Raw genomic sequence first — 23,601 nt, 5'->3', positions numbered from 1 at the left:
ATCTGGTGTTTCTATTGGATTAGGGTTAGTGTCCTCATGGGTTGGTTATTTGAGGGTTCTGATTGGTTTCTGGGTCTGTGATTCAATCAATGTAGGGTTGGGACTAGGGTTAGGGTTAGGATTTCTATTGGAAGTAGGGACTAGGGCTTCTGATGTGATTGATTGCTGGACTAGTTGTGGGACTAAGAGTAGGGTTAGGCTTTCTATTGGAAGTAGGGACTAGGGCTTCCTGTGGCACTGGTTGCTTGGACTTGGGACTACTGGTAGGGCTAGGGCCTCTATTGGACGTAGGGACAGGGTTTTTGAACTGATCGGGTGCTTGGACTAGGGCTAAGATTGGCTGTAATGTCCTGGTCTCCTATTGGTTCTAAATTTTAGGGCTAGTGTTGTGATTGGATAGTGTTAGGGCTAGGGTTCCCATTGGCTGAAGGGGGTCACCTAATTACTAGCGCTATAAAAGGCCAGGGTTAGGGCGTCTCAGCCCGGGCGTTGAGGCTAACGGCGGAGAGTACAAGGGCAGTTGCCTGTTCGAGACTGGCCAGGGCCAGAAATGCTGCCCATTAACCCATTTACAATACCCAGCCCACACAATCCACAAACTTATGGTACTTATGGATCTATATATTTCTCACTTTCTTCTAATTTAGCATTTCAAATGCACTACCCTATTTCTCAGCCTATACTTCTCTCAATGAAATGACTCCTCCCCTCCAAAACTCCTTTTTACTCATCCAAAAGCCTCCTCCTACTGCTAATAACAAAAAAAACACCTTTCACTCTTTTATCCCTCCACTATCATTTTCAATCAAAATTAACAGACTAACCTGTTCACTTCTCAAATTCCATATTCAGCTATACTAATTCACCACTAATCCTTTATGGGTTCCGGAGTGGCGTGCTACTTGCCAGAAACACGTTTCAACACCCATCAGGGGTAACAAGTGCTATATGAATGCAAACCTTTCTTCCCCTTTTATCCCTCCGCTATCCTTCTCACTCCAAATAAATGACTAATATCCACCATTGAAATTACTTCATATTTCACCATATTACTTCACCACTACTCCTTTATGGGCTTCCTGAATAGCGTGCGTCAACACCCCATCAGGGGTAACAAGCGCTATATAAATACAAACCTTTTTCCTCCTCTATCCTTCTGCTATCATTCCAAATCCAAATAACTGACTAACCTATCCACCACTTAAAATGTACTTGCATGTTTCACTATACTAATTCAACACTAATCCTCTTTGGGTCCCGGAGTAGCGTGCTACTCGCCGAAAAAGCACTTTGACGCCTCGTCAGGGGTATAAGCACTATATAAATGCAATTACAATACAATACAATACATAATGCTGGACTGCCACTGTATCAAGACAAGTATGTGTCATCATGCTCCTTTTATTTTTTACCGATGCTGTATAGGAAAAAATATTTTGTTGAGCTGCACAGCAATGGCAAAATGCATATGCGCAGCCAAGAGATCCAAAATGCTTGTCAATGCTTGCTTTCATATCTTATTACCGTTTACATTATCTAATTATTGATGTGAAAATATATTGAGCTACAACTAATATATTTAAATGTGCAGTCATACTTTGATGTCTGTATACTTTTAGAGTGTTAACAAGCCTCTTCCGATAAAACCTGAAAACATAAGCTACATTGCACAACTTTATATGAACATCTGCAGCTTTTGAGGCTTTATTAGGAAATCTAATCTTTTTCTCTCGCTTTGTCTGCTGGCAATGCACACCTGTTAATTTGGCACTTAATTTAGACAGTTTAGAGACAATCAAAAGACAGCCCATTTCTGCCTTTTCATTTTTTGGAAAAAAGATGGACTGGAGAATATACTGTTTCATGTCTGCATATCTATATATCAATACAAATTGAAAACTGGGAGCCATAAACATAAGTACCAACGTTGTACAGAGGTATCACCTATTCTGAATTGTACATGCATTGACATTTATTCATATGACATACAGAGCTGGGAAACCTGCTTGTGTTAAGTCAGTGAAATATGTTTAAGTTCCACTAATTGTACATTTTAAGTATGTATTTATATACAGAGATGTTACCCATCAGATTTGGAGACCATCTCTAGTCTGTCTTATTTGCTGTACAGCACTCTGACACCAGCACCGAGTATGTCCGCACTATGCTATTTTACTGCTGACAGATTCTGGAAGATGAACACCTTGCCATCTGTGATGAAAGGGAGCACTTGGGACTTTCCTCCACGTCATCCAGTTATACTCAACAATTTAGGAACACTGGCAAGCTAGCCAAGATAAATGGTCTACAGTACTGGGAAGGCTAATAGGCCCTCGGCAAAATCCGGAATTTGGAAGATCATGGAGGAGTTGGGGGTCCTCGAAGCAGCTGTATACTGACAGGAATGGACTTTCTTTTGCCTACGCTAGTCCACTTCAGATGCTGGTGCTCTGATAGGGCACCCCTCAGTAGCTGCCTGGATAGGGGGCATGGATCACTGCTGACGCCTAGACGAAGCAACCTACAAAGCAAAGGGTTTCCCAAGAACCCTTTCAGGACACTTTTCAATTCGCTGCATGTTATGATCTGCTGTGACTGGCTACACGTTGGGAGACAAATTGTGCTCCATAATGCGAGCAGTAAAATACAAACATTTCTATTTAGCTTTACGTAGTGTGATATGAATTAAAATGCTAATACTTACTGGATCTAAGAAGCCTGTCGATCCTGTCAATTCTTTCGATACTGGGTGAAAGGAGCCTAATGCGAGGACTTCCTGGGCTTGATGCTTCTGAACACACATCAGTAAAGGAGTCGTCATAATTCAGGAAGAGAAGTTCTTTTACACATTTGTGACAGACGCTGTGCTGACATGGAAGAATAAGTGGATGGGTGAATAACTCCTTGCAGGCGGGACAAATTAACTCCCGTTCAATATTTTTAATCGTCACCTGAAAGGACAAGAAACACAAGCAGGGAATAAACACCTTATCAAATAAAAAACAAAATACGGTCAGAATAAAACGGCAAATTGCGACATTTACACATGATGTTGTGGAAGGCAGGACACTACAAAAAGTGTAAATAACAGTAAATCAGCAGAAGCTTTTCGTACTAGAAACAAACGAGTACCACTGAACATTTTATTGTAAATAAGGTATTTTTTAAAGATAGTGTCAGACACGATGTAGCTTAGTCAAATTTTGGCTTGCCCTGCTTTTGTATAAATTATAAAAAGTGATTTTAATGCATATGTATTGTATGTGCTTTTTATGGGTTTTTTTTTAAATCGAATAAAGCGTGCTTTGACTGACTGACTGACAGTAAATCAGTCACTTATTTAATGTCACTTGTGGAGAAGTTAATTCACCAAATGTGTAAATCATATAATCAAAATTTAAATCACATTGAAACATATAAACATATAAACAACAAAACACAAAGGTGTATATAAAAAGAATTTTATCAAAAAGTTCATTAAATCAGCAATAAATCAAAGAAAGCAGGTAAGGAAATGCTGGTGAAAATGACGTAATAGTACAAAAATCAATACCACAGCAAAACCTAAAAAGAACATCTATCTCAGAAACAACGTGAATCAAACACTGTAGAGATAAGATGCAAGTCGACGTTTCGGTCTCTTTACAATAAGTTTATCGAGACCATCCTCAGGACTGATGTCATTAGAACACTGCTGTGAGCTGTGCTGTAATCTGTAACATAAATGTTGACAGTTACAAATCTAACGTAATTAAAAACGAATTACTTCATACACCCATGTGACATGACTAACTACAAAGAAACATACCCTATTTGAACTAAACATGACTTACTATGTCAACAAACTGACTATAACAAAACAGACCTAGTTGACAAATGAACAGACACTTAATACAAGATACAAGACAACAACCTTATAACTGCATTGTCAAGTTTGACTAGAAGACAAGTGAATTCATCTGAATTTATGTCATTTAGCAACAGCCGGTTGTTTGAAAGCAATCCAGTCAGTTATGCAGATATTGTTAGAGCCCATCACACATTGAGAGCGCGAAATCATAACAGCAAAGATGCTAATGATGAAGTCAGAAAAGGCAGGCAATTGCTCAAAAAAAATTTTTTAGTATGAAACATACATAAGTCGAAACTGAATTTTGCGCCAAAGTTGTATTATTATCATAACTTCAAAATGCCCAACAAAAATAACCTGTACATGTGGGGCCACACAATTATATACAATATAGTTAGAAATGATGTCAATGTTTCACAAACATACCCAATGGACTGAGATATCACAGTGTTGGTCTCAGAAGAGGTTATGTGGCTTTACTCGGGTGGAGGCCTGCATGAGGAATGACGTGCTTAGTATGTATTTCGTGATAACAGGGTGTAAATGATAGAATTAAGTAAAAAATGGGTACCTATATATAGAGCATGACCGTCGCCCAGGCTAGAGCGCTGAGAATGTAGTGGTCAGTCAGTTAAAGCTGGCTGAAGGCGCACCGAAATGGATGCTACGAATTTAAATATAAAAAGAATGTAAGTTTCAAATATACTACTGGGGCAGTTGCAAATAAATCATCAACTAGTTTACACTAACCTCCGTGATGTAAAAAGCAGAAATCTAAACTTTTCCTTTTGCGCAATATCTGTGTCCACGAACACGTAGTCTGCAGAAAATAAACATGAAAGCCCATTTAGCAGAACGTAAAGTTGAAGACAATGCGTAAAATGGTCTAACAGACATGCGCTAAGTCCTTTGTCGCTTTCCAAACGATGCCTTAAAGAGGGAGGTCGGTATTCCGCCTTCCACTCGGCTCTTCCCGTGTTTCTAGTCAAATTAAGTTTGACCGCGTTTCATACTGCAGGTAAGCCGGATACGCTAGCTAGGCTTTATTGACATAGCGCTCTGTTGCTTGAAGCTATAACCACGAAGCTGACTCTTTGTTATTTATTGGCTTTTCAGCTCTCTATGCAAAAAAGTGACCTAGCTGGTTGATGCTACCAGTTGGATATCTGTTTCAACTGAAAAGGTAGCTATGCCACAGGGCGTATTTATTTTACGCATTGTCTTGCCTTCAGCCAGCTTTAACTGACTGACCACTACATTCTCAGCGCTCTAGCCTGGGCGACGGTCATGCTCTATATATAGGTACCCATTTTTTACTTAATTCTATCATTTACACCCTGTTATCACGAAATACATACTAAGCACGTCATTCCTCATGCAGGCCTCCACCCGAGTAAAGCCACATAACCTCTTCTGAGACCAACACTGTGATATCTCAGTCCATTGGGTATGTTTGTGAAACATTGACATCATTTCTAACTATATTGTATATAATTGTGTGGCCCCACATGTACAGGTTATTTTTGTTGGGCATTTTGAAGTTATGATAATAATACAACTTTGGCGCAAAATTCAGTTTCGACTTATGTATGTTTCATACTAAAAAATTTTTTTTGAGCAATTGCCTGCCTTTTCTGACTTCATCATTAGCATCTTTGCTGTTATGATTTCGCGCTCTCAATGTGTGATGGGCTCTAACAATATCTGCATAACTGACTGGATTGCTTTCAAACAACCGGCTGTTGCTAAATGACATAAATTCAGATGAATTCACTTGTCTTCTAGTCAAACTTGACAATGCAGTTATAAGGTTGTTGTCTTGTATCTTGTATTAAGTGTCTGTTCATTTGTCAACTAGGTCTGTTTTGTTATAGTCAGTTTGTTGACATAGTAAGTCATGTTTAGTTCAAATAGGGTATGTTTCTTTGTAGTTAGTCATGTCACATGGGTGTATGAAGTAATTCGTTTTTAATTACGTTAGATTTGTAACTGTCAACATTTATGTTACAGATTACAGCACAGCTCACAGCAGTGTTCTAATGACATCAGTCCTGAGGATGGTCTCGATAAACTTATTGTAAAGAGACCGAAACGTCGACTTGCATCTTATCTCTACAGTGTTTGATTCACGTTGTTTCTGAGATAGATGTTCTTTTTAGGTTTTGCTGTGGTATTGATTTTTGTACTATTACGTCATTTTCACCAGCATTTCCTTACCTGCTTTCTTTGATTTATTGCTGATTTAATGAACTTTTTGATAAAATTCTTTTTATATACACCTTTGTGTTTTGTTGTTTATATGTTTATATGTTTCAATGTGATTTAAATTTTGATTATATGATTTACACATTTGGTGAATTAACTTCTCCACAAGTGACATTAAATAAGTGATTGTTTTCCTGAAATATATCCCTTGAAGGCCTCCTTACCTTTTCATTTAAATTACCCAAGCCCTCAAGGGTGTAACTGGGTTGCTCACCTCTTTGAATCATGACAGTAAATCAGCCACTCTGTCATTTTGTTAATTAGCTACTCGGTCATATTTTTCAACAGCTCAGTATATGTTTTTTCGAACTAGCTCTACATGATGCAAAAAGTTACAAACCATACATTTGCAATGAAAATAATGACAACAGTTTTTAATGAATATGCGTGGGGTTGCATTCTTCAATATGGGTTCCATGATAATACCCAGGATTGTTGGAGGAGGCCGAGGGGTTGACGCTGGCCTGGAAAAAGGAAGAGTCAAAAGATACTGTAGGTAGGCAGTAGGAAAAGGGAAGCAGCAGAGTGAATATCAAAATTAGCCTCAGTATAAATGATCAAACGAACCCTACACAGCAGGATGCAACATAGAGTTTTATGGTTGGTACCAATATTGTTGGTTGGATCATGGCAGCCCACTGAGCTCGCAGCCCCCAGGGAAAATTCCAGAGAGGCAGAATAACCAATGGGGCCCTAAGAAGCAAGGATGAAGTATAAAAACTAGGGGACAGACTCGAGTGAGGAGAAAGAATAAGACTAGAGTGAAATGAATTGGTGGAGGGAAAGTTGAGACACTGTTGGAGGGCAGGGACAGGATACAATGGAGCAGAGAAGCAGGGTACAATATCAAAGGAAACCAGAATTGGATAGCCCTTATTGGTCGAATAAGGAGGAAGAAGCAGCACTGTAGTAGGGAAGAGGCACACAACAAGGCAAAGGGCAGTTAAATAATCCTTCCCCCACTCACTCCAAAATTCCATCAGTAAATCCTATTTCTTATTAATTTACTTCAGTTAAAATATTTTTATTTTTAAAGCTACCCATAAAAACTAACGGCACTGAGCTACTCAGGACAACAAAATGGAGATTATGGTTTGTTTGCCATTTGACACAAATTTGTTGTCCACCAGGTGTACTTCAATATTCTATTTTCCTAAAACCTCATCTTACCAACTGGTTTGAAAACTGCAATCTAGTGGTGAGAACAGGAAACAGAAGTAGTACACGCACAAGCCATCCATGCAACTCTTGCATGCACTAGCCTATCTTCTGGCATTTGGTTTATTTTTTGCAGTTTTACATAAGGCCAACTTGACACAAGAACAAATAAGCGCTTTACATGAGAAGCAAATTACATCACACATTTTTTTCTGCACAGCTGATTAAGTAACTTGCCCAGAATAACAGGATGTTGGCCCATGTGACTAGTCGGACCTGGTTCGTCAGTTACAAAGTCATCCGCTCTAGTAACATCTTCTGCAATGATTTTTAGTTATTTAGGAAACTGGCCATTCATTTTTGTTATCTTGTTGCTTATGCTTAGTCAAGGATGGTGGATGGGAATTGAATTAATGTCAGAATTGCTGGTAATTAACTTTGCATACTTCTTTTTCCTAGTTAAGTTATTTTTCTATTGAGATCTAATGACACCCTGAGTGAAAATTAGAACGAATTATATCAGAATGAAACCCTGGCCCGGACTATATAATTGGGCTATGTAGAGGTTTAGCAAACACGGACCATCATGTCAAAATCTGCGACCCAGACCAATGCTTACATAGGTATGTAGAGCAAGGAGTAGTTTCTGTCCTGTAACTCCAGTTCTGTAGTAGGGGTATATCTGTTGTAGTCATAATCTAGTGAATAGTCCCACCCATGTGCGTGGACCCCGGAGCAATCAAAAATAATCTCTTAAATTGTCAAACATTGCAGAACTGCATCGACACTTAAGAGAGAATTTAAAGACAGATAATGCAGCCTATATCCACAGGCTGCACTGTCCAGTACTTCAACTAGAAATTCCACCAAAATCCACAAACAGCACAGCCTGTCCAGGGTTTTCCAAGAGAAAAACCTTGCCTTTAACAGCAAAACCCTCTGGAATGATAGAGAGGAAGAAGTGGACAGACAAGCCCCAAAGGCTGCCATTATGTGGCTCAGAACAGGATACTGTTAAGAGAACTTTCCAGAAGTCTCACAGTATCCCAGAATGCACTGCAGGTCCCGTTTACTTTCAGTTCTTTTTGAAGGCGTAACACGCCAGACCTGTAGCATTTCTTACACGAATATCTCTCTCCAACGAGGAGGAGGGCGGGCGCTTATGACTATAACAGAGATACCCCTACTACAGAACTGGAGTTACAGGACAGAAACTACTCCTTCTGTAGTAGGGGATCTCTGTGTATAGTCATAATCTAGTGAATAGAATGGAAAGCCCATCCCCACACCAAAGCGGCGGTGGAGAAAAGAGAAATAACACCACTACTGTGCGAACAGATTTCGCAGCGAAGCCTGCCCAACCTGAGCGTCTGCCCTGGCATCAGAGTCCAGGCAGTAATGCTTAGCAAAGGTATGGACCGACTTCCAAGTGGCCGCCTTGCAGATTTCTGCAATTGGAACATTACGGAGCAAAGCAGTCGTGGCAGCTTTGCCCCTGGTGGAATGAGCCTTAGGTTTACCCCCTAAGGTCTTATTAGCCTTTTGGTAACACAATTGTATACAGGACACAATCCACCTCGAGATGGACTGTTTAGAGGTAGCAAGACCCGTCCTGACTGATTCATAATTGATAAACAATTGGTCTGACCTACGAATATCCTTGGTTTTATCCAGATAAAATTTCAACACCCTCCTAACATCCAGGGAATGCAGGGACCTTTCCGCTGGAGAGGAAGGATTCTGAAAAAACGTAGGTAAAGTTATGGTCTCGTTAACATGAAAATCAGATATAACCTTTGGAAGAAATTTAGGGTGAGTACGCATAACAACCTTAGCAGCATGAAATACAGTATAAGGTTCTTGACAACACAACGCCTGAATTTCACTCACCCTGCGGGCCGATGTAATAGCCACGAGGAACGCCGCCTTCCAGGACAGGTGCTGCAACGAAGCCTTATGAATAGGTTCAAAGGGCTCCTTCACCAATCTGGACAGCACCACATTCAATTCCCATGAAGGCGAAGGAAGCCGGACAGGAGGGAACACTTTCTTCAAGCCTTCCAAAAAATCTTTGATCACAGGGATCTGGAAGAAGGAAGTCTATGAAGGGCATTTCCTGTAGGCAGTCAGCGCAGCGAGATGAACCTTAATGGAATGGACATTAAGGCCAGACTGCGCCAGATGTAGAAGATACGGAAGGATGACATCTTCCTTACACGTCGTTGGGTCATTGTTCTTGGACTTGCACCAGATGCAAAACCTCTTCCACTTGTAAGCATAGGAAGTCCTAGTGGAAGGTCGCTTAGCCTCCTTCAGTATGTCCATACAATCTTCTGATAGATTCAAATGGCCATATTGCATTATCTCAGGAGCCATGCCGCCAAACTCAAAGACGAGAGGTTGGGGTGCACCATCTGCCCCCCGAACTTCGTGAGAAGGTCCGGCCTGCACGGCAGCCGTATGTGAGGAAGGAGAGACCAGTGAAGCAGATCCGTGAACCACCACTGCCTGGGCCATTCCGGAGCAATCAGGATCATCCGCGCCCTGGACTGGGACAGCTTGATGAGCACCGCCGGAATCAGGGGAATGGGTGGAAAAGCGTACAGAAAGCTGTTCGACCAGTTCATCCATAACGCATTCCCCAGCGTCCCTAGCTGGTAGTACCTGGAGGCGAAGTCTCGGCATTTGCTGTTTTCGGCGGTGGCGAACAGATCTACGTCTGTAGTCCCCCACCTTGCGAAGACTTCTCCTAGTACTTCGTCGTTTATGACCCATTCATGGTTTTCCTGAATCAGTCTGCTCAGTGCGTCGGCCTGAACATTCTGCACACCTGGTAGATGGGTAGCCGTTATCGTCAGTCCTCTGGCTAGAAGCCAGTGCCAGATCGCCTGCGCCTCCTGCGACAGAGTGCGCGATCTCGACCCCCACCCCCTGCTTGTTGAGGTAATACATCGTGGTCGTATTGTCCGTCTGAACAAGCAGAGAGTTGATCCGGAAGGACGGATGAAAGGCCTTCAGTGCGAAGTGAACAGCTCTGAGTTCCAGGAAATTAATGTGGTATGTGGACTCCGTCGGGGACCACGTCCCTTGAATCTGTAAGTCTCCGGAGTGCGCCCCCCAGCCGTGGAGAGACGCATCCGTCACGATAGTCTGTGTGGGAATGTCCTTGTGGAAGGGAACCCCTCTGAGGAGATTCTCCGCTGAACACCACCACTTCAGAGACTGAAGAGCATGCAGAGACAGTCGTAGCCTGTCGTCCCAAGATCCTTTCCTCGGATGCCACTGTTTCTCAAAGCACTCCTGCAATGGTCTCATGTGCAGCCTTGCGTGTGGCGTGAGGAAGATACAAGAGGCCATCGACCCCAGTAGAGAAGACACTGTCCTCACTGTTGTAGATGGAGTGGTCATAAGAGCCTGAGCCTTCCGAAGGAGTGATAATCGTCTCTCCTCCGAAGGAGACACGCTTGCTGACAGCGTATTGATGGAGGCTCCCAAGTACTGTATGCACTGGACCGGAGTCGGGACAGACTTGGACATGTTGATGTGCAACCCCAACTTGTTCAAGAGAACACACGTCTTCTGGAAGTGCGCTTGAGCTTCCGAGAAGGAGGAGGCCTTGATCAACCAATCGTCCAGGTACGGGTAGACAAACACCTTGTTCTTCCTCAGGTGTGCCGCTACCACCGCCATGCACTACGAGAATGTTCTGGGCGCAGGCTTCAGCCCGAATGGCAGTACTGTGTATTGATAATGATTGGCGCCGACTTGGAATCGCAGGAACTTCCTGTGTTTGTGTGCAATGGGCACATGGAAGTACGCATCCTGTAGGTCTATAGCACATAGCCGGTCTCCCTGTTGCAGCTGAGGATAAATCTGATGCAACGACAGCATGCAAAACTTCTCTCTGCGAATCCACTTGTTTGCTTGCGGCAAATCCAGAATGGGCCTGAACTCGTTCTTGTCCTTCTTGCGAACCAGAAAGAACCGGGAGTACAGACCCCTTCCTCTTTGAGACAGAGGAACGTCTTCTATCGCCCTTTTCCTTAACAGAATATCGGCCTCCGCCTGGAGCTCGCGCAGCTGTGACTGCGAGCTGACCGGTGGAATTGATGGAGGAGGGCTGGTGAACCGAAGACTGTATGCATTGCAAACAATATTCAGCACCCACTTGTCCTGAGTCATTTTTCTCCACTCTGCCAGAAAAAAATTGAACGCTTCCCCCCACCGGAGCAGGTAACGGATGTAGGGGAAGTAACCGCTCAGGGTCGAGACCCAGCTGGGCCTATGTTCGCTGCTGCGGACTGCTGGCCGCCTCTACCCTTCTGGCGCTTCTGGAAGGGCTTCCGGAACTGCTGCTGCTGTTGCTGCTTCTGTCCCGAAGTCTGTCCACGCCCTCTGCCCTGCGCCCCAAACCATCTCTGGAATGGGCAGTAGGTCTTCTTCTCCTTGGGCTTTTCCAACCCGACCGCCGTCAGGGTCTCAGCCTTCGGCTTCATGCGGGCCATTTCGTCATCCGCATGCATGCCAAACAGGGTTTCACCCGAGAAAGGCAGATTGGCCACCCGCTGCTGAGCTTCCGGCTTGAGTGACGTAAGCCGAAGCCACGTGTGGCGCCGCTGGTTGACACCATGACAGTACCCGTGTACAGCCAGAAGAGACGTATCCACAGCCGCGCAGATGAGCTGGTTCCACACCAGCATCCCCTCCTTCAGGATCTCTTGAAAGTCCTCCTTCTCCCGGGGAAGGAACTCAGCGAATTGCTGTAGGGACTCCCATAGGGCATGATCGTACCGCCGTAAAGCCGCAGCACTGGCCGCCTTCATCGCAGTAGAAGGCCGTCCCACAGACCTTTCTGCCTGCCGAGTCGATCCATCAGCTCTCCTTATTAGGAGGTACAGTAGAAGACGGGGAGGTGGCATGTTGCTTCCTAGCCGCCGTCCCTATGACAGAATCCGGAGTAGGATCCATCCGAAGAAAGGCCGGGTCAGAATCCGGGGCCCTGTACTTCTTAAGGAGCCAGGAGGGATCGGCCTTCGTCACCGCAGGGGTGAGAAACAACTCCTCTGCAGGCTCTACCAGCCCCGGCACTAGAGGCAGCAAAGGTCGAGACAGGTGTTTTTTATGCAGTGTCTCGAAAATCACGGATGTCGTGGGAATAGGTACAGTCTCCGTGATACCCAATTTTGCTGCACCCCTCAGGAGAACATCCTGGAATGTGCTGATGTCGTCCATCGGCGATACTCTCGTTCCCGGGGATTCCGACAAAGTCGGTGAGTAGGTTCTGGTCCTGGAAGAATCCGTGCGGGACCGTGACCGTCACCTCCTGTGACGCCGTCTAGATCTCGTTGAGGACCTGTGACGACTCCGCGATCTCCCCCTCCACCCGGAGCGAGATCACGATCTCTTTGGCTTCGGGCGCTCAGCCGGCTTCATCGGAGTGGGCGACTTTGGCCCGGCAGGGGCCCTCGGCCGAGGGGTCCCCTTAGGGGGCATCGGGAATCGAGGCAGCGAAGAAGCCGTCCTCGGAGGAACCGAAGGAGGCCTGTCAGCCAGAAGCGGAGGTTGAGGTTGAGGATAAGGTGGAAGTGGAGGCGGGGTGGGAGCCCGCGGCGGTGGCCCCCTGGGCAATGGAGGCGGCGTAACCGACTTCGGCCTAGAAGGCGTAAACACTTCAGAATACACCGAGCCCGGTGATCTGCCTTCGGTCCTAGGCTGGGGCGTTGGAGAATCCATCGGCACCTGCCGCCTGCTTGACTGACTCCTGGCGCAAGAACTCCTTCTGCGCCTTTTCGGCGTCGAAGAACGTGGACCCGACGGCGAGCGTCTCCTCCTCGACGTCGAACGCCTTCGCCTCGACGCCTCCCCCAATCCACATCATCTTTTGCGGTCCATGTGGAGTTAGGAATGGGATATATTGCAGATATGTTAAACATGGCGCCGCTCTTATTATGGATTAGAGCTTGGCTCAACCCCAAACTTACATTGAACCATAAGATTATTATTGATTGTTTGGGGCGGGACAGAGTGGCTGACATTAAATGGTTGGCATTTATTAAAACAACTGCAGTACTCCTGGGACGACCAGAATTATTTTTAAACCCGGAAAATTTTAACAAAGAAGATATCAACTGGGTAAAACTAAATTTTATAAAGATCCGAGAAATGGAAAGAGAGATGACTGAAATTACTAAACCTACAGTAAGGTCACACTTTATGCTGATTACCTCAATGTCAGTACAACCATATCTGACTATTGTTACACGACCCTACCACCGGTGGCTGTTAACAAAATTCAGATTTAATCAGGCACATTTTCTGCTGGGTATTTATGATAAGTGGTGCACCCCAATGGACAATGTCCCATGTGAATGCGACAATTTCTCTGATCAGGATCTGATACATTTTGTATTTTTCTGTCCTTTCTTCCTGGAAGGCAGGGAAAAATATATTAAGCCACTGTTAAGGGAAATGGGGTTTTTACAGTTGAAACCTGCATTACTGTTTCTTCAGTTAATGGAAAATCATCTGGTGATGTTCTGTGTAGCTAATTTTTTGATTGCATCAATCCGTGCCAGACGGAAGAGACTCCAGATGAGCACAGTTGGGGTTATGGTAAATGTTTACCCTACACTTGATAGTACAAACTAACTTCCAGGTTCCGGATCATTATATTTTTTTAAATGAACTATGAAATATTGTTGCAAATTGTGTAATTCTGTGAACTAAGTGTCGGTCCATATGTATTGCTACTGAATTTTAAATGTACACTAAATAATTTCTCTGTATGATGTTTTTATGTATAGTATACTTTTATGATTTTTAATTAATCGAATAAAGTGCTTTTTGACTTGACTTGGCCTTCTGTCCTAGGCTGGGGCGTTGGAGAATCCATCGGCACCTGCCGCCTGCTTGACTGACTTCTGGCGCAAGAACTCCTTCTGCGCCTTTTCGGCGTCGAAGAACGTGGACCCGACGGCGAGCGTCTCCTCCTCTACGTCGAACGCCTTCGCCTCGACGGCGACCTTCGCCTCGATGGCGATCTTCGTCTTGACGGCGAGCGTCTCCTCGACGCCGAACGCCTGTGTGACTTTGACGTCCTCCTCGACGTCGAGGATCCCCTCGACGACTACCTCCTTCTCTTCGCCGACGGCGAACGGCGGTGTCGCTTCGACGGCGAGCGCCTATGCCGGACCACCTCTCGACGTCGATTACTCGACGACGAAATCGTCTCCGGTGATCTCGACGGCGGTCTATTCAGTTCCCTCGACGCCGAGCGTCGACGCCGCTTCAACCCAGAGCCCTGGGGAGACGGGGAACAGACTGCAGTCATCCCTCTTGACGCCGTAGTCGGTGCAATCGACGCCGACGGAGAATGAGGACGCTTGCTGGTCTTCCTGCCCCTGGGGAGCCCCCCAGAGGCCTCAGCATGGGCAGAGGAAGCCCTTCCAGACCCACCTTGAGCCTTCAGTCTTCTGTCTTCCAGGCCTTGGAGCCTGATCTTCAACCTATCTCTCAGGGTTCTGCTAGAGTAGCCCTGGCAGATGTCACACTCCTCTGGGACATGAGATGAGGGTAGGCAGATGATGCACACCTCATGTGGGTCCGACTTGGCCTTCTTCCTCGAGCACTCTGGGCATTTGTCAAATAATGCAGGCATATTGGCAAATAAAGAGTGCACCAAGACAAACACAAGGAAGAAACACCAAAGTACTTAAAAAAAGCACTCCAAAAACTTGAAAAAAGTGAAAAATCACCAATTAAACCCTTGAAAAGGGAGAGCTCAATGCTCCAGGGTCCTGCTTGCAGAAGCCGGAAAAAGAACTGAAAGTAAAAGGGACCTGCAGTGCATTCTGGGATACTGTGAGACTTCTGGAAAGTTCTCTTAAAGGCACAGTATCCTGTTCGGAGCCACATAATGGCAGTCTATGGGGCTTGTCTGTCCACTTCTTCCTCTCTATCATTCCTGAGGGTTTTGCTGGTAAAAGCAAGTTTTTCTATGTAGAAAAACCTGGACAGGCTGTGCTGATTGTGGATTTTGGTGGAATTTCTAGTTGAAGTACTGGACAGTGTAGCCTGTGGATATAGGCTGCATTATCTGTCTTTAAATTCTCTCTTAAGTGTCGATGCAGTTCTGCAATTTTTGACAACTTAAGAGATTATTTTTGATTGCTCCGGGGTCCACGCACATGGGCGGGACTATTCACTAGATTATGACTATACACAGAGATCCCCTACTACAGAACATACGGTTATCCATCCCGCACATCTTCTTGATGGGGCCATGCATCTGAAAAGCCACAAAGGCCATGTCAAATTCTGCGACCCAGACCAATGCTTACAGAGGTATGTAGAGCAACGTGCGGTTATACATCCCGCACATCACCTTGATGGGGACATGAATCTGAAAAGACACAAAGCCATGTTTGACCTACAACAAAAACATGAAGTCCTTTTGGAAGAACTGTTGTTTGGAATGTACAGTGCGAATAAGCGAGAAGAGTTAAAGGCAGAATCCGGGCGTCTTTCTATTTTAACTCTGCAAAATTTCCTCAGCTTGAATGTAAAAAAAATATCACAATAAAGATTCTCTCTCTAGATTGACATCTTGGTTCGTATGGAAATCCTTACAATAAGCTGAAGAGCTTGGAGTCAGCACAACTGAATGTCAGAAGTCAGCTAGTACGAACAACATTGTTTTCTAGAGAAACTTACAGGAGAAAACAAGCATTGGCAAAGCCGTCTCACCTATGAGATCTATTGGTTTTGTAATGTTTTTAGCCATGTTAAACAGCATTGTGGAGGATGCGCATCAGGGCGAAACAAAAGACCTAAGGGCGAGACTGTTGCATAACTTTGTAGTCAAGCATATGCATTTAATCAGTCAATCAATCAATCAATCCATTTGTAGAGTGCACTACTCACCTGTGAGGGTCTCAAGGCGCTGGGAGGGGGAATGGGGGGGGGGGTGCTGCAACTGCTCAAACAGCCAGGTCTTGAGAAGTCTTCTGAAGGTCAGCAGGTCCTGGGTCTGTCGCAGGCGGATGGAGAGGGTGTTCCACGTCTTAGTGACGAGGTGGGAGAGTGATCTGCCACCGGCGGTCACTCGTCGGATGTGGGGGACGGTGGCGAGGTCAGCGGAGCGAAGCTAGCAGTTCGGGACGTAGAAGGTGGGTCGTTCGTTGAGGTACGCTGGTCCGGCGTTGTGGAGTGCTGTGTGAGCTTGGGTGAGGAGCTTGAAGGTCATCCTCTTGTTGACAGGGAGCCAGTGCAGGTCTTTCAGGTGAGCTGTGATGTGGCTGGGGCAGAGGATGTTGAGGATGAGGCGTGCAGAGACATTCTGTATACGTTGTAGTCGTTTCTAGAATTTGGCTGAGGTTCCCTTGTAGAGGGCAGAGCGAGCAGGCAGATACTCACGGCCCACCACTGGGCCACCAGGGATGAGGCGCAGGTGGCAGCCTGCGGGTGGAGGAGGGCCTCGAACTCGCGGCAGCAGCAGCGATCAGCAGTAGGGACACGGGCACACAGGTGGTGCTGTGCGGCGTGGGGAGCGACCTGCCTGGAACAGGGTCAAGGGTTTAACACGTAAGCATACACCTACAAAGGGCACGGTTTTGTCTTTTTATTTACAGATCCGAGATGGATTGGCACTTTTTTTTAAAGTAGCGCAAAAATGCTATTTTAAAACAAACCTTGAATTGCTATTAAAAAAAAAGTAATAATAATGGATGAATTGATGCAGAAGTGGGGAGGGGTGAAACAACATGGCAGGTGGAGAGAAGCAACTAGTGGGAGAGAATATGGGAGAAGGAGCACAACATGCAGAGTGGGGGCGGAAGCACACGGTGAAAGAGCAACGTAAATAGCGGGGAACAGAAGTACAAGGGCAGGAGAGCAAGGAAAGTGTGGGTGGCGGGAGAAAAGCACATGGACAGAGAGCGTGGGGGATAAAAGCACGAGTGAGAGAGCAGGAAATCACATGCTCTCTCATGGAGTGATTAAAAAGAAAAAAGTAGAAAACATTACTACAGAGGCGGTGCTTTATGGCATGGACAAACGCAAGTCTAACAAAAAAAATCGAATAAGAAGAAGGCAAATGAGAGTGACAGGATAGAAACTAGCACCTGTATTTTCTTGATAAGCCCACCGGACAATGTACTGTCTGGTAGGCCCGACCTAAAATTAACCTTTTCAGGTTGGGTGAAAAAACAAATAGAAAGAACAGAGATAGGCAAATTTTTGTTCAAAAGTACAAAAATGAAGAGGCTACGGTTAGTTAAAAGTAGAAATTAAAGTACTTCTTACCAAAAGTTAGCATTCAGTATGACAAGCGTAAAACAGTCACTCACCGTTTTAACCGCATCGCTGCTAGAGCGATTCCCCTGCTGTGCTGGACAGCAATAAAAATGGGTGTGGTCATGACGAGCTCAGCTCGTCATGAGCACAGGAGCACTGTGCTGCATGACGAGCTGAGCTCGTCATGACATTGGAAGGGGTTAATAAAACATGTACAGCTTTGTATGGGATGAGGCTGCCCCTTAGGGGTTCTTGAAGATGACGATAATATATTATGTTAATTTGCTCCAAGATAAATCTACTGAAGCCCTCCTGGCCAAACTCATATCATGGGTTCAGTTTGTTTATTTGCAGATCACTTTACACATTTTCTGACATTTTTAGGACTCGCTTAGGCAGAGCTAGCGCAGTCTCTTTGAGACATGCTGCATTCAGGATATGATTACAAAAAGGGGGTGGTGATGGACAGAGTATCTGAGTTAATCAGAACACTCCTACCCAGTCAACAGATCAGGGCTTGATCCATCACCGTTTTTTAGCTCACTGCACCATCCCAGTTCAGAACCTGGCTATATGCAAATTAGTCTGTCCCTGGCCCAGTGCATCATGGGAACAGGGCAGACCAAACTACCAAGCCAATTCTTCACTGGAAAGGAAACAAGCTTCCGGGGACCGGTTTCTGGCATTACAGCCGTCTTCGGCCCGGCTTGCTTGAATCCTCATGGTGCAATGAGCAAGGGACTCATGTCTGAGCATACCCTTCCACACTGATGGTGGCCAAAATAATTACAAAAAGGGGGTGGTGATGGACAGAGTATCTGAGTTAATCAGAACACTCCTACCCAGTCAACAGATCAGGGCTTGATCCATCACCGTTTTTTAGCTCACTGCACCATCCCAGTTCAGAACCTGGCTATATGCAAATTAGTCTGTCCCTGGCCCAGTGCATCATGGGAACAGGGCAGACCAAACTACCAAGCCAATTCTTCACTGGAAAGGAAACAAGCTTCCGGGGACCGGTTTCTGGCATTACAGCCGTCTTCGGACCGGCTTGCTTGAATCCTGATGGTGCAATGAGCAAGGGACTCATGTCTGAGCACACCCTTCCAAACTCATGGTGGCCAAAATAATTACAAAAGGGGGGTGGTGATGGACAGAGTATCTGAGTTAATCAGAACACTCCTACCCAGTCAACAGATCAGGGCTTGATCCATCACCGTTTTTTAGCTCACTGCACCATCCCAGTTCAGAACCTGGCTATATCACCACCCCCCTTTTTGAATCGTTTTGGGCACCACAAGTTTGAAGGGTATGCTCAGATGTGAGTCCCTTGCTCACTTCACCATCAGGATTCAAGCAAGCCGGGCCGAAGACGGCTGTAATGCCAGAAACCGGTCCCCGGAAGCTTGTTTCCTTTCCAGTAAAGAATTGGCTTGGTAGTTTGGTCTGCCCTGTTCCCATGATGCACTGGGCCAGGGTCAGACTAATTTGCATGTAGCCAGGTTCTGAACTGGGATGGTGCAGTGAGCTAAAAACGGTGATGGATCAAGCCCTGATCTTTTGACTGGGTAGGAGTGTTCTGCTTAATTCAGATACTCTGTCCATAACCACCCCCTTTTGAATCGTTTTGGCCACCACAAATGTGGAAGGGTATGCTCAGATGTGAGTCCCTTGCTCACTGCACCATCAGGATTCAAGCAAGCCGGGCCGAAGACGGCTGTAATGCCAGAAACCGGTCCCCGGAAGCTTGTTTCCTTTCCAGTAAAGAATTGGCTTGGTAGTTTGGTCTGCCCTGTTCCCATGATGCACTGGGCCAGGGTCAGACTAATTTGCATGTAGCCAGGTTCTGAACTGGGATGGTGCAGTGAGCTAAAAAACGGTGATGGATCAAGCCCTGATCTTTTGACTGGGTAGGAGTGTTCTGCTTAATTCAGATACTCTGTCCATCACCAGCCCCTTTTGAATCGCATTCAGGATATGGGCATAAAGCTCCGCCGACTTTCTGCCCATCTTTTTAATTGGCTCATGTCCTTTGCAAATGGTGGCTTTACATTGATCAATAGGACTTATTTTTTTATTTGAAGAGTTTTATATAGCGCTGGCTAAACCCGGAGGTATTACAGCGCTTTACATGAGGATCAACGAGTTACATGTTACACATTACATTTGTTACAAGAGCATAAAAAAAGAAAAACATAGTAAAAAACAATGTTACTGTAATTCATCGGAGGGAGGGGGAGGTAGGAGACACAGCGGGGAGACTGGGAAAACTGTGCCCAATGTAGCGTAACGGAGGAGGTAACGGTCGAGGGGGTGAACTAGGGAGTGACATCCTCTATAGCTGTATGGCAGCTCGATCGGGCATCGGCCATATTGCTCGGTCGGTGAAGGGATTAGTATTTCCTTTTTAGTAACGCCTTGTTTCTTCTTGTAACCTCCCATGAGGACACGCCGTTACATGTGTTGTTACTCCTTAGGTTTTACTTACAGCCTCAGAGCACTATTTTCTGAAAGGGCTGCAGACAGGACACACACTAGTTCCTAAGCAAGGCAGTGCTTACTTTACTCACTAGCATATCTCACATTTATGTGAAACCTTCTATAAATTTCCCTTCATCAGCTCCGCACAGAGTACAACGTAATCCGGAATTAATATAATAATCCTTTTGTCACATTTCAAACCGACTAACTGTATATATGGACATAGCTATCTGAATGTACTCGTTGTACTACTGTCATGCATGTAATGCATTATGGGAAGGGTAGATTTACCATATTTTCTGCAGGGTGCATGGGACCTCTTTTGGCCACATGTGGTACTGCACTCTGCAACATGGCTAGATAAAATACATTGGCATTTATAATGCCAATAACTACAACTCCAACAAATGTGAGACCATTTGCATTTCCAATTCAATACGTGTCGCATTTGTTAAAGTTGGAACTGTTGGCAATGAAAATGACAATGTTATTTACTTCATTGGCAATACTGCTATGCAAATATAATAACTACACTACAAATAAAAAAAGGAATATGCTACTTACCAGTATGCATCTGTTCTTGGCATGTAGGGCTGCTCACATTTATATCTATGCATAGATCGCAGCCTAGTGTTGGGTCCGGATGATTGCACATTGTTGTCCTGGAAGAGTCTTCGAAGTATCACGAGATAGGTGGCTCCTCCCCTGGACTACAGTGCACATGGGCATCCCCTCCATGCTCAGATTGTTTTTCGCCATTGTGGCAGAGATGGAGTATGATACAGTAAGTGATGACCATGCTTGAGAATAAAACTGAGTGCTACAGCTGCGACAGGCACCGGGGAGGAGGGTGGGCGATATAAATGTCAGCAGCCCTACATGCCAAGAACAGATGCATTCTGCTAAGTAGCATATTCCGTTCGAGGCATGTGGGCTGCTGAATTTATATCTATGCATAGAACAAACAGTAGTACCCTCCTTAGCGGCGGTTGCCCGTGCCAGTTGCAGCAGTCTGAAAAAGAGTTTTTAGAACAGCTTGACCTACAGCAGCTTGCTGTTTTGAGTGTACATCCACGCAGTAGTGTTTGGTTAATGTGTGGATGGTGGTCCATGTGGCTGCTCTACATATATCCTCTAGAGGAATGTTACCTAGGAAAGCCATGGATGCCCCTAACTTGCGTGTGGAATGCGCTCTTGGGGGAACTGTTAATGTACGTTTAGCCTTTTGATAGCAGATCTGTATGCACTTAACAATCCATCTGGCTATACCGGATTTTGAAATTGGGTTGCCCTTGTGCTGTGGAGAGAAAGCAACAAACAGTTGCTTAGTTTTCCTGAAATCTTTAGTCCTGTCTATGTAATACAGGAGAGCCCTTTTAACATCTAGTGTGTGTAGTGCTCTGTCTGCTACTGAATCAGGATTTGGGAAGAATACTGGTAGTTGAATAGTTTGGATAATGTGAAACTGTGACACCACCTTGGGCATAAATTTAAGGTTGGTACGCCGCACGACACTATTAGCAAGAATTTGAATGAAAGGCTCTTGAATAGTGAGTGCTTGCAGCTCACTAACCCGTCTGAGCGACGTGATCGCCACCAGGAAAGCCACTTTCCATGTGATAAATTGAATTTCACAAGAGTGAAGAGGTTCAAATGGTGGACCCATGAGCCTGGTGAGGACTATGTTGAGGTTCCAGACAGGCGAAGGCGGGTGTCTTGGAGGAATGACTCTTTTGAGTCCTTCCATAAAAGCTTTAATGGCTGGCACTTTGAAAAGGGAGAGGTTCTGTCTATTTTGAAGATAAGCGGCCATTGCAGCTAAATGTATCCTGATGGAACTATACGCTAGATTGCATCTGTATAGGTGCAGCAAGTAACATATGATGTTTTGCGTGGAAGCATCTAGTGGATCAATGTCATTATTAGAACAATAGATGACAAAACGCTTCCATTTCGCCGCATAGCATGCCCTGGTGCTAGGTCTTCTAGCCTCCTTGATGATGTCCATACAGTCAGGGGGCCGGTTTAGGTAGCCAAACTCTATGACCTCAGGAGCCAGATTGCAAGGCTTAACTGTTGCGGATCTGGGTGCTGAATGTCTCAATGGCTCTGAGTGAGGAGCCTGGGCGTGAGTTGTAGTCGCTGGTGGGGCACCACTGAAAGTTCTAGGAACGTGGTGTACCAGGCTTGCCTCGCCCACGTTGGAGCAACTAGGATGAGTGTCATGGAGTGCTGCCTTAGTTTGCGCGCCACTAGCGGTATGAGTGGTGCCGGAGGAAAAGCGTACGCAAATCTGTTTGACCAGTTCATCCATATCGCATTGCCCTGAGACTGCGGGTGTGGGAACCTGGCGGCGAAGGTGTGGCATTTTGCGTTTTCTGGTGTGGCGAAGAGGTCTATTTCTGGATGACCCCACTGCTGGAAATATGGTTGGAGCACTGAGGGATGTATCTCCCACTCGTGCATCTGATGGCTGTGTCTGCTGAGCAGGTCCGCCATCAGGTTGTCCTTGCCTGGGAGGTGTTCCGCCATGAGGAACATGTTCCTCTGAATGGCCCACTTCCACATGCACTGTGCTTGGTGGGACAACTGTGGAGAGTGCGACCCTCCCTGCATTTGAATGTAATACATTGCAGTCATGTTGTCCGTCCGGATAAGCACGACTTTGTTGCAGAGATGCAACTTGAATGCCTTCATCGCCATGAAGATTGCCATCAATTCCAGGAGGTTGATGTGCAACAGTTTCTGCTGTGTGGTCCACAGTCCCTGCATAGTATAATAGAGGACATGAGCTCCCCAGCCCTGGAGAGATGTGTCCGCTGTTAGCACCACCTGTGGTACAGGCTCCTAGAACGGTCGTCCCCTGCAAAGGTTTTGTGTGTTCCACCAATGCAGAGAGTTGTATGCACGACCGGTCACCAACACTAGGTCTTTCAGCTGTCCGTGAACCTGGTTCCACTGGCGTGCTAAGCATTCCTGAAGCGGACGCATGTGTAGCCTTGCGTGAGGGACTATAAAGATGCAGGAGGCCATCATGCCTATCAGTTGCATGAACACTTGCGCTGGGAGTGAGTATTGTGGCCTGAATTTCTGAATAAGCACCTGCATGCTGCTGACTCTCGCTGAGTTTGGGCGCGCTGTGGCAGTGAGAGAGTTTATTTCCGCACCTAGGTACTGTTGTACAGGGGCGGGTTGAAGATGAGACTTTGGGTAATTGAGTGAAAATCCTAGACTGTGTAAGAGGTGAAAATCCTAGACTGTGTAAGAGGTGAATTGTGCAGGACATGTGGCTGGCACACTGCTGGACCGATTTTGCTTGGACAAGCCAGTCGTCTAGATACGGATAGACATGGATGTGTTGTCTCCGAAGATGTGCGGCCACTGTCGCCAGGCATTTGGTAAACACCCTGGGGGAGTAGTGACCCCGAAAGGCAGGACTTTGAACTGGTAATGCTGGTAGTTGATGGTGAACCTGAGATATATCCTGTGACTGGGGTGCATGGGAATGTGGAAATAGGCATCCTTCAGCTCTAGGGTTGCTAGGAAATCCCCCT

The 23,601-nt window shown here is 45.6% G+C and overlaps 1 protein-coding gene across 2 annotated transcripts in view; it reads right to left on the bottom strand.

Moving 5' to 3' along the window:
* The window catches only part of TRIM36 (tripartite motif containing 36), a 538,470-nt gene that overhangs the window by 255,810 nt on the left and 259,059 nt on the right, over positions 1-23,601 (bottom strand). For both annotated transcript variants that reach the window (XM_078675525.1, XM_078675526.1), the window contains exon 2: positions 2,705-2,951. In XM_078675525.1, coding sequence (XP_078531651.1) covers positions 2,705-2,951 — 247 coding nt within the window. The remainder of the gene's footprint in view (positions 1-2,704; positions 2,952-23,601) is intronic.

This window comes from Lissotriton helveticus, chromosome 2_1 (genome assembly GCF_964261635.1).
Source record: "Lissotriton helveticus chromosome 2_1, aLisHel1.1, whole genome shotgun sequence".
Taxonomy (NCBI): domain Eukaryota; kingdom Metazoa; phylum Chordata; class Amphibia; order Caudata; family Salamandridae; genus Lissotriton; species Lissotriton helveticus.
The sequence above is the reverse complement of the archived record's forward strand: the minus strand, read 5'-3'. Positions and strand labels throughout refer to the sequence as shown.